Raw genomic sequence first — 16,987 nt, forward strand, 5'->3', positions numbered from 1 at the left:
AAGTCCACTGGTGCACCCTGACCTCTACCTCCTACCCTACAAAGCTTTAGGCCAAAGCCTTTCCCCACTCTGCTACCAGCGATCCTTTTGAGCAGGAGTGTGCTTCCACTCTGGGTGCTTCCACCTACCTTCCACTGCAACAGTGCTTTCTGTAGCACCTTAAAGACCAACTAAGTTAGTTCTTGGTATAAGCTTTCGTGTGCATGCACACTTCTTCAGATACACACACGAAAGCTTATACCAAGAACTAACTTAGTTGGTCTTTAAGGTGCTACAGGAAGGAATTTTTTTATTTCGACTATGGCAGACCAACACGGCTACCCATCTGTAACTGCAACAGTGCTGTACTGCTTTGAGGCACGCTCTTGTTAAAGAGTCTGCCTGGCTTTTTAATCAACCCTAAACGCTGGTTCTTGCCACATGCCCTTCAGAGCAAAAGGGATGATCCCTTAATTGCCTGCCTATTGTGTTCGCTTCGGCTGTGCGGGAACCGGAGAGAGCTGCGCCATGGGCTAGGGAGTGCCATGCTCTTCCCACGCACATATACAAAAGGAGGTGGTTGTGGAGAAGTGCAGCCAGAGGACTCAAGAGGCCTGGAGGTGACCCCTGTCTTGCAGAAGAGAGCCTCCCTCTCTGTAAAAACACAGCAGGCAAGAGACTTGGTGAACCGTCAAAACATAGGCTTCTAATGCGGTTTAGTACGGCAACACGGTTGGGTCAACTAAGCTGCAGCTACTGCAAAAATGCTTCTTTTTACCTGCAGAACTTGAAATTCAAGTCGACAAGGCCCTGCTATAAAGCAACGGGTGAATGCAAGAGGCTCGGTGCAGGAGGCAATGGAGGAACAGGTTAAGGGCTGTATACAACTAAATCATACTCTGCAGCCAGGGTGGTGCAGTGGTTAAGAGGCCTGGACCAGGACCTGGGAGACCAGAGTTCAAATCCCCATTCGGGCATGAAGTTTGCTGGGTGATCCTGGGCCAGTCCCTTAACTCTCAAGCCTAACCTATCTCGCAGGGTTGTTGCTGTTGTGAGGATATAATGGGGAGACGTATGGTCATCACCTACAGCTTCTTGGGATAAAGGCAGGATATAAAGAAAGAGCAGACTCGGTGAAATCAACAGACACAAGTAACTTGGACGTCCACTGGATTGAATCCAACGCTAAGCACCAGGACTCCCCTTCATTCTCCTCTCCCCATGTACCCCCCAAAAGAGAAGTCTCTGCAGCAGATCTTGGGGGGCTTCAGAAGGGAGAAGTTCCTTCATCCAAGTGGAAGTCTGTTGCGTGAGAAGGACAGAAGCACTGGGGGTGCAACTTAGCGGGTGAAAGGATGCCTTTCCCCAACAGAGGTATTGAGAATTTTTTGGAGGGGATAGACCATTACCTGGGCCCGAATTTGTCGACTTCCAGAATCCTGTCCTTCCCTTTCCACTGGATTTGTGGTGCCGGGTCGCCTTCGGCTTGGCACTGGAACATGGCTGTGTGTCCCGGGTAGACGGTTGTGTCTTCTGGCTTCAGCTTAAAGCTTATGAAAACTAAAAATAAGGAAGAAACTTCACATTGTTTGGTGGCTGTTTTTCATATCATTGTATGAGTTTAGGTACGTTAGAGTTCGCCACTTTTTTCTTTCCCAGAAGAAAAGGCAAGACTGAAAGACAGCTGCACCCAGGTGCGGACATTACGTTTGGGAGCATGTTGGAAATCGATATGGATGGCAACCATCAGTTCTGAGAGCCACTCTCCCCAGAAGTCGCAGTATCCCACTGACGACTAAGCCACTTATTTAAACGTCTATATACGGGATGTGGGTGGCACTGTGGGTTAAAGCACAGAGCCTAGGGCTTGCCGATCAGAAGGTCGGCGGTTCAAATCCCCGCGACAGGGTGAGCTCCCATTGCTCGGTCCCTGCTCCTGCCAACCTAGCAGTTCGAAAGCACGTCAAAGTGCAAGTAGATAAATAGGTGCCGCTCTGGCGGGAAGGTAAACGGCATTTCCGTGCGCTGCTCTGGTTCCCCAGAAGCAGCTTAGTCATGCTGGCCACATGACCCGGAAGCTGTACGCCAGCTCCCTCGGCCAATAAAGCGAGATGAGCGCCGCAACCCTTTACCTTTACCTTTATACTGCTTTTCCAGTTGTTGAAAAAGGCTGTGCTATTGGGGGGGTGCACATGTGCACTATGATTCGCAATATATTGCCAGGTCAAAAATTATGAAACCAACATCACAATATGGACTTCAAACCAGTTTGGGATGATATATCACCCAGCCCTACTACAGCGGTCCCAAAATGGAAAGAAGTCCCGATGAAAAAATGGATACAAAAAATTATGGAATATGCAGAAATGGCGAAACCTACCAGAAAAAGAAGAAATCAAGATAACTTTTTATAAAAAGCTATACAACTTTTTACACAACTTTTTATAAAGAATGGAATTGGTTTATTGAATATTTATAAAGAAACTGTAAACAGATAAGAACATTGGCAGGACTAGTCGTACCTCGGCTCCCGAATGCCTTGGGAGTCAAACATTCCGGCTCCCGAAAACTAGAAGTGATTGTTTTGGTTTTTGAACTTTCTTTTGGAAGCCGAATGTCCGACGGGGCTACTGCAGCTTCCAACTGATTGGAAGCTCCTGCAGCCAATCAGAAGCCACGCTTTGGTTTCTGAACATTTCGGAAGTCAAACGGACTTCCGGAACGGATTCCGTTCGACTTCCGAGGTACAACTGTATTGTAATAACCTGCAGTTTTATAAGAGTATACATTTAAAGTAGATGAGCAAATGATTAAAGTAATATGGAATATGCAGAAAATATAAAAAAAATAAATTTAAGGAACCGCAAAAAGAGGGGGTAAGAAGTTGAGTTTTGAAATGCTAAAATGATTGCAAAATTATTGAAATGTATAAAATCGGAAATCATAAGAGAAACCTGTGACACCACCCAATACCTCCATAGTTCCATCCATATTTCTGATATTATGATTTATCAGTACATCGCAATATCTAGCTGGTGATATATCAAAATGTTGAAAACCAAATACAGTGGTACCTAAGGTTAAGTACTTAATTCGTTCCGGAGGTCTGTTCTTAACCTGAAACTGTTCTTAACCTGAAGCACCACTTTAGCTAATGGGGCCTCCTGCTGCCGCTACGCCGCTGGAGCACAATTTCTGTTCTCATCCTGAAGCAAATTTCTTAACCTGAAGCACTATTTCTGGGTTAGCGGAGTCTGTAACCTGAAGCGTCTATAACCTGAAGCATATGTAACCTGAGGTACCACTGTATTGCCCAGCCTTAGTCTGTCTGTCTGTCTGTCTGTCTGTCTGCCTCTCTCTCTCTCTCTCTCTCTCTCTCTCTCTCTCTCACACACACACACACACACACACACACAAAACAGCATTACAAGGCTCACAGAAGCACAGAATTGTAGAGTTGGAAGGGACCGCAAGGGTCCTCTATTCCAACCCCTGCAATGAAGGAATCTTTACCCCAATGTGGGGCTCGAACCTACAACCCCGAGATCAAGAGTTTGATGCTCTACTGACTGAGCTATCAGGTGGGCAGTGTGTCTAGAGCCATGAACAGGAGCCCACCTCTTTGGTGGTGTTGACCCAAATGTCAACATTTTACCAAGAGTGACTACTGACCACCCCACAGGCCTCCTCAGAAAATCAGGCTGGCAGATCTCGGACTTCTTAAGTCGCCAAGCACTGCTTAAAAAGACAATCCTCTTCTACCCAATGCTTACCTGCCACTGTAAGCTGGACGGTCGCTCTGATCTCTCCCTGAGGGCCGTTGGAAGCAATGCAAGTATACTTTCCGGCGTCGCTCCTCGTCACTTTACGAAAGCTCATGTTTCCAGCATTCTGACTGACCCGGGCTGGCAGGCTGCTCCCGTCTGGGTAAAGGAGTAGAGAGATCATTCAGGAGCAGATCGCAAGTAGCCGACTAGGACCTACCATGTCCTGGCAAAGGATTAGCTTTGCAGAGATGGGAAACGATTGTCAACAAAGGACAATGAACGTTTTAGAAACCCAATGCAAACCTCCTGCGCTTCTCTGCAAAGCAAAAGGCGAACACCTAGAGACATTTTTTTTGCAGTAAGGCCTGTCGATACAAAGCCCATTGCACATTCTGAACATTTCCTCCTCACCGGTTTTAATCCACTGGATTGCAGGCTTTTCCCGGCCTGTGGCAGAGCAAGAGACGGTGACCTCTTTATCAAACTCGACACACTGCTGAGGCTGAGGGGTAGGGGTGAACTTCAGCTTCTCTGAAATTAAAATGCCCGGGTAAGAAGACATGAGCATAGTAATCAAACACCAAGCAACTAATCCTTAGGTCTCCTTACAAGACAGTTTAGCGCTTGCGGACGGCACAGGCTCAGGCACACGTGGCCCTGAAAAGGCTCCAATTCTTCAGGAGCAGGAGACGCACGCTGACCGATTGATTCATAGCCGGAAGGGATTCCCAGGGGTCATTTAGCAATGAAGGAATCCCAGCTGAATTGTGAGGGCATGCGTTTGTTTCGTGTAGCGCATGCATACAGAAAACGAGGAGTCCCCCCCCAACAGGAGTCACATACCGAGGACGTGCACCCGAGCCTGCTCCTCAATGTTCCCAGCTGGTGTGCTGCTCACACACTTGAACACTGTCCCGTCGTACACTTCCACGTTGTTAATCCGCAGCGTCCCATTCTCGGCAATTTCAAAGCGGGAATCCTGCCAGATGTGAAGAAATGGCCGACATATGATGAGCGCAAAGGCTTTTTAAGGTCCCCCAAGCCAAAAGAAACAATTCCAGGGGGTGGTTTTTTTGCAGGCTACTTCTTCCGTTTCCGCTGCCAGAGACTACACCTGGATCTTTATTTTTTACCCTTATGCCTTTTCAGAGCCCCAAAGGTTCACTTTGATCGGTGGAATTGGCGCTTTTGCAGGCGCAACGTAATACTGCACTGCATCTGTAAGAACTGGATCGTTTAGTGTGGCAGCATCAACACTGTGGAACCCCCTGCCTATTGATATCTGGCAAGCGCCTTCCCTGCATTCTTTTCAATGCCTGCTGATGGCATTCAAGAATAAATTATTGGGAAGTTCTCAATGTCTCTTTTTAAAAATTATTATTATTATTATTATTATTATTATTATTATTATTATTTACATTCTGTTGCAAACCACCCAGAGTGGCTGGGGTAACGCAGTCAGATGGGTAGGGTACAAGTCATAAACTATTACAAATTGTTGTTCTTATTCAGACAAGCCTACCCAGACGTTTAGAAAGTGTGCACGAGTTTTAATTTGTTTTAGTCCATTACATTGCGGTTGTAACTTTCTGCACGTTTGAAATCATGGCTGTCAATTTCTCTGTGATAATTTCACCGTTTTATCTTTTCTGTAAGCTGTTTTTAACGGGCCCCACCCCCAATCAAGCAGTAAATAAATTGATGATATAACTAAATCATCAGCAAGTTAGGGCATCCCTGATTTGCCTCAGAAAAGAATAGCAAAGAACCACTAAATATAAATAAAAATCGGAAGACTCCCCCCCCCCCCAATTTTTTAAAAAATTCTGTTTCTTAAAAAGTGGAACTAGGAAAGGGAAAAGTCTGTTTTGTAGGCAGCAGAACTGGCTGTGGCACCAGCCCCAAAGCCCCACAGCAGAATTCGAAAGAACCTCAAGCGCCCCCTTTTTCTTCCTGGCACAGTCAAGACTCCACCACCGACGGGGTTCTAGCTGGCTCTTGTCTGCAACAGCCAGAACAGGGCCCTGTTTCTAGAAGCATCTCACAGGGGAAAGGGGGGACTGAAAAAGGAGACTGCAAATGAAAGCCTCTTTAGTTCTGTGTCAGATGCTTGAGCCCGTCTCCCTTTTGTTGTATTATTTTTTTTTAATGAAAAGGATTTAATTGCATAATAGGATTAAGCCGGTTGGAACCTGATATACATGCATACGCACATATATAGACAGCCACGGGACACAGTCAGCTGTTGAATTGCAAGACCACACAACGAGGGTTTAAATGAGCATGTGTGTGTGTGTGTGTGTGTGTGAGAGAGAGAGAGAGAGAGAGAGAGAGAGAGAGAGAGAAATGGGAAATGGCAGCTCTGACCGGAGGCCACCTGGCCGTGTTTAATTGGGTTGGTTCACTGTGCTGTAATAGGTGGGGGGGCCCTCTCTTGAGGGCATGGATGCGCCCCTTCTTGAAACACACACTGTATTTGGGACGCATGCATGTAAAGGGTAAAGGGGCCCCTGACCATTAGGTCCAGCCGTGGCCGACTGTGGGGTTGCGGTGCTCATCTCGCTTTATTGGCCGAGGGAGCCGGTGTACAGCTTCCAGGTCATGTGGCCAGCATGACTAAGCTGCTTCTGGCGAACCAGAGCAGCGCATGGAAACACCGTTTACCTTCCTGCCGGAGTGGTACCTATTTATCTACTTGCACTTTGACGTGCTTTCGAACTGCTAGGTTGGCAGGAGCAGGGACCAAGCAAAGGGAGCTCACCCTGTTGCGGGGATTCGAACCACTGACCTTCTGATCAGCAAGTCCTAGGCTCTGTGGTTTAACCCACAGGCATGTATACTCACATACAAAAAGACATCCCTAAGACACAGGCATAATATCTCTGACACCCAGCTGCTGGGAATCACAGGTGAGCAGAGTGCTGTTGTGCTCATGTCCCTTTTCAGGCTTCCTGCAGGAAGCTGGTCAGCCAAAAAGCTGTACTAGATTATTATTATTATTTACTGAATTCATATACCGCCCTGTACCCGGAGGTCTCTGATGGGGCCACTTGGATGGGGCCACTCGCCTGATTCAGCAGGTTTGTCTTATGCAGCACAATTGAGAGTCCTCTACTCCTGTCCCCAAAACAGTAAAAATCGAACTGGGATGGGGTAGGGGCAGGGAGAGGATGCACTGCTTAAACTTGTAGGGATGTGGGTGGCGCTGTGGTCTAAACCACTGAGCCTCTTCGGCTTGCCGATCAGAAGGTCGGCGGTTCGAATCCCCATGACCGGGTGAGCTCCTGTTGCTCTGTCAACCTAGCAGTTCGAAAGCAAGGCAGTGCAAGTAGATAAATAGGTACCACTGCAGCAGGAAAGTTAACGGCATTTCCATGCGCTCTGGCTTCCGTCACGGTGTTCTGTTGCGCCAGAAGCTGTTTAGTCATTCTGGCCACATGACCCGGAAAGCTGTCTGCGGACAAATGCCGGCTCCCTCGGCCTGAAAAGCAAGATGAGTGCCGCAACCCCATAGTCGCCTTTGGACTCAACCGTCCAGGGGTCCTTTACCTTTACCTTTTACTGCTTAAAGTATAAGAAAAGGCAATAAAGGAGACACAGCCGCAGAATTGGGGAGCCAGTTCCACAAAGTCCCTCAGCGCTCACCTCTGAAATGGGGATGCCATTGCGAAACCAGCTGACTGTGGGCTTCAGAGACGCTTTGCTGAGACAGTGGAGGTATCCTGGCTTGCCCTCTTCTAGCTGGCTGTCCTTGGGCTTCTCCACCCATTTTGGCATAGCTGGAGGCAGGAGAGAAAAGAGGACACTCGTCATAGCCGACACCAGAGCAGGAAAAATGGTAAGAGCATCCCATGCCATCTTAAGCACAAGAGGCCTGCGGAATAACTTGCCCAAGAGTCACGGCAGCATCTTTTTCTTCATCGGCAATAGAGGCAGTAATTCAATGAATGTGGCAAGGAAGCCACTGTTGACCTGCTGAAAGGATCTAGGGAAGAGATGGGGAACCTTTTCCAACCAGAGGGCCACATTCCCTCATGGGCAACCTTTTGGGGGCCGCACATCAGTGGTGGGAGGGGGCCTGAGGTAAAAGTGGGTGAGGTGACGGATATTACTCGCACCTGGGTACACCAAAAGCCTGAGGTTTCCACACATACCAGCAGCACACACACCTCTCCATATATCGTGGTTCCTTCCAACTCTATGATTCTATGAATTCATAGAACTCTATGATTCTATCACAGTTCTGGGCAGTTTCCAGCCAGGAAAAAGGACTCTGGGGAGGGAGCAGAGCAGAGTCATTGAGGGAAACAGCCTGGAGCTGGGACTGGGAAGAGTGCTGAGGGCTGTATAGAGAGGACTGGAGGGCCATGTTCAGTCCCCAGACCCGAGCTTCCTCACCGCTGATCTTGTGAAAACCACAGTTCAGGCCAGAACTCCAGTGCAGGGCCAATCCAGTCTCAAGAACCAAGGAGTAGCTGGTTTTGTCCACCAAACTCTCAACCCAGAACCAGAACTGGACCCTTTCCTTTCCTTTCCTTTCAATCCCACACCACCCATGACTCTCTCCCACACAGTGCTCCTTCTGCGCTCTCAGTATCTGCAAAAGGAGTCTCCTTACTAGCTACTGTGATGGTCAGGTTCTGCTTCTTCTCTCCAGCCTTGTTCACCGCATGACAGGTGTACACTCCAGAGTCCTTCTCTACAACGCTAGTGAAGACGAGGTCCTCGGCTTCTTGGCGCACCCTGCCAGTCGCAGGGAGCGGGGCACCATTTCTCTCCCACCAGATACGGGGTTCAGGGACTCCCCGAGGTGCTATGCAGGACACCCGCTGCTCTTTGTTGGCGATGAACGTCTTTGGGCCAAACAGGTAGGTGAAATCTTCAATTTCTGAGGAGAAATGCAGGTGCTGAACTTAGAAGGCAGTGGTGTAAGATTGGGGAGAGCTGGGGGTGGACCATGCCACAAATATGTAGTAGTAGTAGCAGTAATGATGTTTTATTGATTTCAAAAAAATGAAAAAGATACAAAACAGAATCCCAACTTACCCCCCCTCTCCCCTCCAGGATGGATCAATCTAGTTAAATTTGCCCAAGTCCAATCTGTGATTTTAGCGGTTGCCATTCTTCAGGGTTATCAGGGTTATAAAGTATTTTATAAAAGGATGCCGTATTTCCACAAAATCATCTACATCATTTGTGTAATTCAGTTCATGTCATCTCTTTCTTAATTTTTCTTCTATGGCAATTGACCATATTCTTATTTGCTATTACAGTCGTACCTTGGAAGTTGAACAGCCTAGTTCTCAAACGTTTTGGCTCCCAAACGTCACAAACCCGGAAGCAACTGTTCCGGTTTTCAAACGTTCTTTTGGATGCCAAAACCTCCGACGGGGCTTCCGATTGGCTGCAGGAGCTTCCTGCAGCCAATCAGAAGCCGTGCTTCGGTTTTCGAACGTTTTGGAAGTCGAACGGACTTCTGGAAGGGATTCTGTTGGACTTCCAAGGTACGACTGTAGTAGTATTTTTCAGGAAGGTGAACTCAAAGGGACTTGCAAAAAAGCAAACCGTATAGAGAAGTGTATAAATGATTGTATGGAAGGCCTAAAATGCTCCAATGTATGTAATAAAAGTGCAGATTCAACTGAACCTCGTCCCAATGAAAGATAAATAACTGACTGGAGGTGAGGGGGAAATCAGTGTTATATTGCCACATGTGGACCACTCAGGTCTTGGGTCCTTGGAAGCTAGGGGAATATCCTAATAATCCCTAAAAATAGTGTGGTTCCTGGTATCAACCATATTGGGCCCTGCTGTCAGCAGGGGAAGCTCCACTGCTGTTGCCACTGTCAGGTTGTTCCCTGTTTGCCGCTGACCCACAATACAGTCTTCTTGGCGAGGCAGTTCTCCATTGGTGGAATTCCCTCATTGTTCCCCCCGACACCATTTTATTAAAATTGCAATAGAAGAAAGAAAGAAATTACTATTAAATCTCAGGCAGCATTTGACAAATGAAATACTCTGTCTCCCTGGCAACACTGAAATTAATAGCAGTGGAATTCTTATGGGACTGTCTTCAAATGTTTTTAATTATTTTAAGAGGCTTTCAACTGTTTTAAATGTGCTTTTATTTTATTTGTAGTTGAATTTGTTTTAACACCATGTTTTGTTTTGTTTTTTGCTACCCATGCCCTCTTTTGGGAAAACAGAAATGTAACAATGAATTCAATAAGCAAGAAATCTTTTGGAGGCGCTTATCATACCTGCCAGCTGCAATGTTGCCTCCAAAACAACGGCCTTCCCCCTCTGCCCGCGACCAACACATTTATAGACTCCTGCACTGCGTGGTTTCACCTGAGGTATCAGCAAAGAGCCGTTGGAGAACAGCACCGTCCTTTGGGAACAGGGAGAGAAGAAGACTGGCATCAATGACCTTTCAGCAGAAGAGGTGCTTACAGACAAAGGCAGGCTTACCTCTGTGTAAACCCCCCCCCCTTTTTTAGATAAATGTTTTATACTGAAATTTCCATCACGACAGACATTATAAGTCAAAACCACAAGGCTACCAAAGCAGAAGAGAGCACAGAATGAATACAGGATCATGAATGTTTCATCATAAAAAAGCATATAGTAAAGGTAAAGGGACCCCTGACCATTAGGTCCAGTCGTGACCGACTCTGGGGTTGCGGCGCTCATCTCGCTTTATTGGCCGAGGGAGCCGGCTTACAGCTTCCGGGTCATGTGGCCAGCATGACTAAGCCACTTCTGGCGAGCCAGAGCAGCACACGGAAACGCTGTTTACCTTCCTGCCTATTTATCTACTTGCACTTTGACGTGCTTTCAAACTGCTAGGTTGGCAGGAGCAGGGACTGAGCAACGGGAGCTCACCCCGTCGCGGGGATTCGAACCGCCGACCTTCTGATCGGCAAGTCCTAGGCTCTGTGGTTTAACCCACATATATATATATTTTTAAAAGCGCATATAAGACATAATAATTATTGTGAATGGGAAGGATTGGTGCACCTTTAGACCTAGCCATAGCTGGCCATGTTTTCAGGTGGGCTTTCTATTAACATAAGTTGCAGTTGTGTCTTGAATAAAAGGATACCAACGAAAAATAAAGCAGCCCTGTGTGCGTAAGCCTAATTAATGTATGAAGGGATTGATAGCATAGTGTAAGCCACCCTGCCAGGCTCCAGCTATGTCCACTTCCCTTATGCTGGGAGGAAATGGGAAATACGTATTTCACCTGAGCAGCGCCTACCAGAATGTTTTCTGTCCTTAAAAGGGCAGATTACCTGGACTTATTGGAAACAGGAGTGTCGTCTTCGAATAGCCATTCCTGGGTGGGAGGTGGCACAGCTTGGAACTTGCAGTGGAACATGGCCTCCTCATTCCTATTGACAATCTGGTTCTCAGGAACAATCACGGGGCGGGGAAAGCTTTCATCTGGCGTGAGGAAAAGGGGAACATGAGAAAGTGATGGTTTATCGCATAAGAAGAGCCCATCTGTATCTGGTCCACAATGGCCCGTCAGAGGTCTATAGGAAGCCCAGGAAATAAGCACAGCACTTCATGAGCCCCAGCAACTAGTACCCAAAGACATACTGCCCCTGACCCCAAAATAATATATAGCCATCATGACTAGCGGACACTGACAGCCTTGTGCTTCACTGTTACACCTTGTGGCAGTGAACAGCCTGGCGTCAGGGGTGGGTGCCAGGAGCAGTAACAATTCACACGGTGTCAGCGAACTCTCTATTCAAAGACACAAGCAGCTCAGGAGGCCTGGCCTAGTGAGCACAGCAACCCTTCCGGCAGATCTTGCCCCAACGAGGCAGCTGCGAGGACTGAAGGTCCCGGCCTTCCCACAGTTCCCTAAGTCTCTTCTTTCCCCGGGTCCTTGCCAATCAATCTGAGACTCTGTTGCTGTGCCTGTCTTTACTCCACCCTCTTCATACCTCTTCTGGTCCTAGAAGACCAGCGGGGAGAGGAGCTGGTCGCGGCAGGAGGGGGAGACCCCCCCCCGGCTTCTTCAGCAGCCTCTCTGATCTCCTCCTCCCGGTCTGCTCCCTCTGACCCCTCGTCGTCATTCCACCCCCAATCCCCTGTCGCTGTGTCTCTAAGCCTACTTCCCAGCTGGTGCCTCACCACTCCTTTGCCAGTCTGTGTGCAGTCTGAAGAAGCACTTATTTGCGTCCCTCCTGAATTACCCAGGGTTCCTTCCTCTGGGTCAATACAGTGGTTCCTCTGGTTATGAACTTAATTTGTTCCGGAGGTTCATTCTTAACCTGAAACCATTCTTAACCTGAGGTACCACTTTAGCTAATGGAGCCTCCCATTGCCGCTGTGCCACCGGCACAAAATTTCTGTTCTCATTCTGAGGTAAAGTTCTTAACCTGAGGTACTACTTCCGGGTTTGCGGAGTCTGTAATCCAAAGTGTTTGTAACCTGAGGTATTTGTGACCCGAGGTACCACTGTAGTTTCCTTCCTTTGGTAATCCTCACAGAACTCTACCCCAGTGGTTGCCATTAATTTGATTTTGAATTGATTTTAGAATGAAATGATTTTAGAATGCTGTGTTACTTTTATTGTTAGCCGCTCTGACCCCGGTTTCCGCTAGGGAGGGCGGGGTATAAATAAAATTATTATTATTAAAATAAAAAGAGGCACAAGAGAATGAGGGCTTTTATTTCTGCAGGCACACCTCTGGCTAGAACGCAACATCCAAGCAGGTCCACCACCGTGATGCAAGATTCTTCTATAGAGCTGTCTGCAGAGGCCCCTGTGGTTATCTCCTGGATGCAGTCCTTGGGCAACTACATCCCCGGGCTTACCCTGTGTCCAACAAAAGGTAACGCAGCCATCACTCGAGACCTTTCCCACAATGAGAAGCACACCCACTTGCCTATGATGTTGAGAGTGAAGTTGTTGCTGCTGCACACCGAGGCCATGGCGTTCCGAGCGCAGCAGAAATAGACCCCGTTGTCATCTGGGCTGGCGCTCTTGAGGGTTAACGTCCGTTCCTTGTTGCTGACGGAATAGTTGGTTCGGTCGTCTTCAATCTGGGTCCCATCCCGGAACCACTGGCTCGTCGGGCTAGGAAGACACAGGCAGTTTGATTACAGCCAACAGGGAAATCATCAAAAGGCAGCTCCAAATGGCTCACCTTTCTCCCCAGTTCCCACCATCACCACAAATGGGTCAGACTCTGCAAAACGATGTTATGCCAAAAGGGTACTTGTGGAGATCTAGCACTGTTCTACATGCCAACTCTGAATCATTTTCAAATTCCCACAGCATATTCAGGCATCAGCAAGAGGGATGAAAATCTACCTTCTCGCTCAAGTTCAGAGTTGTTCTATTAAACCCTTCTTAGTGCTTAAAAATTTCTTGAAGAACAAACCAGACTGAAATACCCCTGAATATATGGGAGGATAATATCTGGGATACAGCAATGTCTGAGCACCTCAGACATTGCAGGAGGGCACTTAAAGGCATAACGAATAGAGATACCTTCCAATAACCCTTTCTTTAACTACGTTAATGACCCAAATCAGGACCTTGTTATCCCAACCGCTCCATATTTTCAATGGAGAGGCTATGTTTAAGTAATATATTTGAACATTGAATGTGTACATGCATGTCTAGAGACCATGGATAAAACAAACACCATTGCATGTACTGCTGGGTAAGTGTTTGATGTCTAGTGCATTTGTTTAAAAACCAATTTAAAAATTGTTTAAAGAAAAGTTTATTGAAGGAAGGAGTTTCCAAGGGCGTCTTTTCTGGGGTGGGAATGCAGGAGAAGTAGCTGGCAGAAACCATTTAAGATAATTCACATTGGTAACTCCTTACCGAGGGTGCCCATCGATATGGCATCGCAACGTTACTGGAGCAGAACTCTGTATATCTTCCACTCTGGCCGGGTTCTTCAGAACAACTCCCCCTGTTTCGATCCCTAATGAAAAGAGGGTGGGGAGAGAAAACAAAACAAAGGTGACTTTCAGGCCTCTGTGCTTTGGAAATGGAAGCATCCATATACCTGACACCAGGTGTCAAAGGGTCACTACAGGAATGCAAGACGGCTTCCACCTTTGCATGATGGCACTTGCTCGGCACTGGGGAAAACCCCCACTGAGCTGTATATTGGCAATGCAAACCATTTATCAGTCCTGCCTATACAGTCATACCTCGAGTTAAATATGCTTCGGGTTTCGCATTTTCGGGTCGCGCTCCACGGTGACCCGGAAGTAACAGAACACGTTACTTCCAGGTTTTGCCGCTCACGCATGCACAGACACTTAAAATGACGTCACACGCATGCGTGGAAGTGGCGAATTGCGACCCGTGCAGACGCGGGTTGCGTTCGCTTCAGGATGCGAACAGGGCTCCGGAACGGATTCCGTTAGCATCCAGAGGTACCACTGTATACCATTATTATTATTATTATTATTATTATTATTATTATTATTGCATCAGGTACTTTTATATTAACACATAAACTTTAGGAAGCCTTAGAGTGGCAGCCTCGGGTGAGAAACCTAGTAAGATATAGCCTCTGTTCAAATTGTGCTTGGAGATAGCTATACAAAAAGTAGCGAGCTCTCATGGTGCAGCCAGCTCTGTACCTGCTCAAGCCCTGGGGTACTGGAGGCCAGGTAATAACTAGCAGAAGAAGTGTTGTGCCACCTACGGTTTGAGACTCAACAAAAACGGCAGGTGGAAAATTTCGGTTTCCTTGCTGGCTGGGGCTAGGGGGAGTCGGAGTCCCAACCAATACCTGGAGAGACACAGGTTCCCTACCTCTAGTCAAAAGTGATTGATATATTTCAAGGAGCAGACCTGCCACGATGGAAGATGGAGCGAAGTCTAGGCTCTCTTGTCAAATGCCTGTATTTACAAATGCTCCAGTCATATGTAGTACTTGTTGTTTTGGTGCCTCACAAAAGTCGTGGGACGTTTCCAAAGCAGTGTCTGAAATTTGCCAGGCGCATTTTTCACCTGTCCATCAGTGAAGACACCCAGGTTGCCAGGATGACACCTGAAGTCTCCACCATCTGGCGATGCATGCCTGGGGATCCTTGGATCTTGACTGTTTTCACCCACTGGCAACGGATCCTGCAGAATTCTATCCTTTATATTTTATCTGCACAGTCAGAATGAATTTCAGGAACCAAAAAATCGTATTGAAAAATACGACTTTCGAGCCGTCTGGCTCAAAAAATGGCAACGAGGTATTTCAATTTGTTGACTGTAACCCTGGTCTAATGAGCCATTTGTTTCCTGGCTTATATATCTTGAGTTTCTAATGCTGTTCCAAAGTTAGACCTGCGATACGTCCGGATTTTCCTGGAAATTAACGGGATTTCAAAAGTGCAGTTGACATCCGGGGGGGAGGAGGCGTTTCTGAAAGGCGGCGCTTTGTCCTGGCTCAACAACTGGCTCAGCAACTTTCAGGGTGTCCTGGTTTTTTACTTTTTGAAATATGGCAACCCTATCCAGAGTGGACTTTCTACAATTACACTGCAGCAGGTGAGAGCTATTGTATATGTTATCTGATCACACTGAAGAGCACAGCTGGGCCACTAATGAGGATGTCACATTCCTGCGGCTCTGCGGCAGAATTCATGGCAGGATGGGGGGGGGGCAAACATTGAAATGTGCCAGGCAGAGGATTTACACCTGAGGTGCTAAACCTGAACCGGCAGGCTAAACCAGACATTCTCTCCATTGCTTACATCTGTCTCCTTGCAAATCCCTCCTGACTCCTTTTGCGTTGGCCTCACTATGAACCAAGAATGACATTTGCAATAGGCTTCAGTACAACCTGGCTCTAAAAGCTGGCTCAGCCTAGGTGATGGCCAATGGGACTAAGCTACTGTAAGAGAGCCGTAAAGCTCTGCAACTGCTTTCTGGAACAATCACTTGCCTCAGGGAAAAATATGCAGCTGCAGCTCACAGGAAGGTTATGCATTTAATCTTCATCCCACCTTTTTGCAGTGGAGCTGATGGCAGAACATGCGCAGGGTTGCGAGGCAGCCTCTGATCAGAGGCAGACCTGCTTGGCTCCAGGCTTCGGGCCAAGATAGTAGCTGCACACTTTCCTTGCAGTTTTTTTGCCTACCGGGAGGGGAGAACAGCAGTTTCTCCAAAGCCCCTTTTCCTTGCTGCCTGCTGAGCGCATTATTGTGCCGGCGTGATTGAGAGAATACATATGTGTGCGCATGGAAAGAGAGTCTGAGCGTACCCAGCGTGCCTGCGATCTGGGTGAAAGGAACAGCAGGTGCGTGTTTTAAGGTACGCATTTGTATGTGTCGCAAAATTGGCTATTTTAAGGTTCTGGCTTTTTGAGTAACGGTTCACACAAAAGTGGACATTCCTGATAACCTAACAGCGATGTGGAACCCAGGGTAAAAAAAAATAAGCGCCTTATAGTGTTATGTCAAATTGTTGTGCAGGCTCTCTCTAGAAAGTAGCCTGAGGTGTTTTTCTAGGTCGTTTAGCCACCAACTTTTATTCTCTATTATACTACAGTGGTACCTCGGGTTAAGTACTTAATTCGTTCCGGAGGTCCGTTCTTAACCTGAAACTGTTCTTAATCTGAAGCACCACTTTAGCTAATGGGGCCTCCTGCTGCTGCCGCACGATTTCTGTTCTCATCCTGAAGCAAAGTTCTTAACCTGAGGTAATATTAACCCGAGGTACCACTGTATTTGTTTTTCTACTCTTCAGCCCAAAGGTTCCTAATGTGGTACATAACAATACAGTCGTACCTTGGTTCTTGAACACAATCTGTACCGGAAGTCAGTTTGACTTCTGAAAACGTTCGAAAACCAAGGCATGGCTTCCGATTGGCTGCAGGAGCTTCCTGCACTCAATCGTAAGCTGCAGAAACTGCGTTGGACATTTGGCTTCCAAAAAACGTTCACAAACCAGAACACTGATGTTTGCAGCATTCGGGAGCCAAAACGTTTGACTCGCAAGGCGTTTGGCTTCCAAGGTACGACTGTATATTGAAATATACAAATCCATACCAACCCCACAAAACCAACTTCTTGTCTCTGTATGTAGTTTAGACTAGATATAAAGTTGGTGTGTATGAAAAATCTTTAGAGGGGGGCGGGTTTGGTTCCCACTGTTGATTTTTTAAAAAAGTGATTGTATATTTGTATACAAGTAGTTTGGAGGCTACTCTTTTAGTTTGTTGCCATAATTATTTTTTAACACTTTCGGGAAGGCT

General features: G+C 47.1%; 1 protein-coding gene across 1 annotated transcript in view; it reads right to left on the reverse strand.

Moving 5' to 3' along the window:
• PTK7 (protein tyrosine kinase 7 (inactive)) overlaps positions 1-16,987 on the reverse strand; it is a 106,996-nt gene that overhangs the window by 17,592 nt on the left and 72,417 nt on the right. The window contains exons 3-12 of the mRNA XM_080998124.1: positions 13,603-13,705; positions 12,653-12,843; positions 11,042-11,192; positions 10,007-10,137; positions 8,365-8,634; positions 7,392-7,525; positions 4,590-4,725; positions 4,158-4,277; positions 3,753-3,902; positions 1,389-1,539 (exon numbers count right to left, since the gene is read on the reverse strand). Coding sequence (XP_080854250.1) covers positions 1,389-1,539; positions 3,753-3,902; positions 4,158-4,277; positions 4,590-4,725; positions 7,392-7,525; positions 8,365-8,634; positions 10,007-10,137; positions 11,042-11,192; positions 12,653-12,843; positions 13,603-13,705 — 1,537 coding nt within the window. The remainder of the gene's footprint in view (positions 1-1,388; positions 1,540-3,752; positions 3,903-4,157; positions 4,278-4,589; positions 4,726-7,391; positions 7,526-8,364; positions 8,635-10,006; positions 10,138-11,041; positions 11,193-12,652; positions 12,844-13,602; positions 13,706-16,987) is intronic.

The sequence above is a fragment of the Podarcis pityusensis genome (assembly GCF_964106645.2).
Source record: "Podarcis pityusensis genome assembly, chromosome: 3".
NCBI classification, from domain to species: Eukaryota; Metazoa; Chordata; class Lepidosauria; order Squamata; family Lacertidae; genus Podarcis; species Podarcis pityusensis.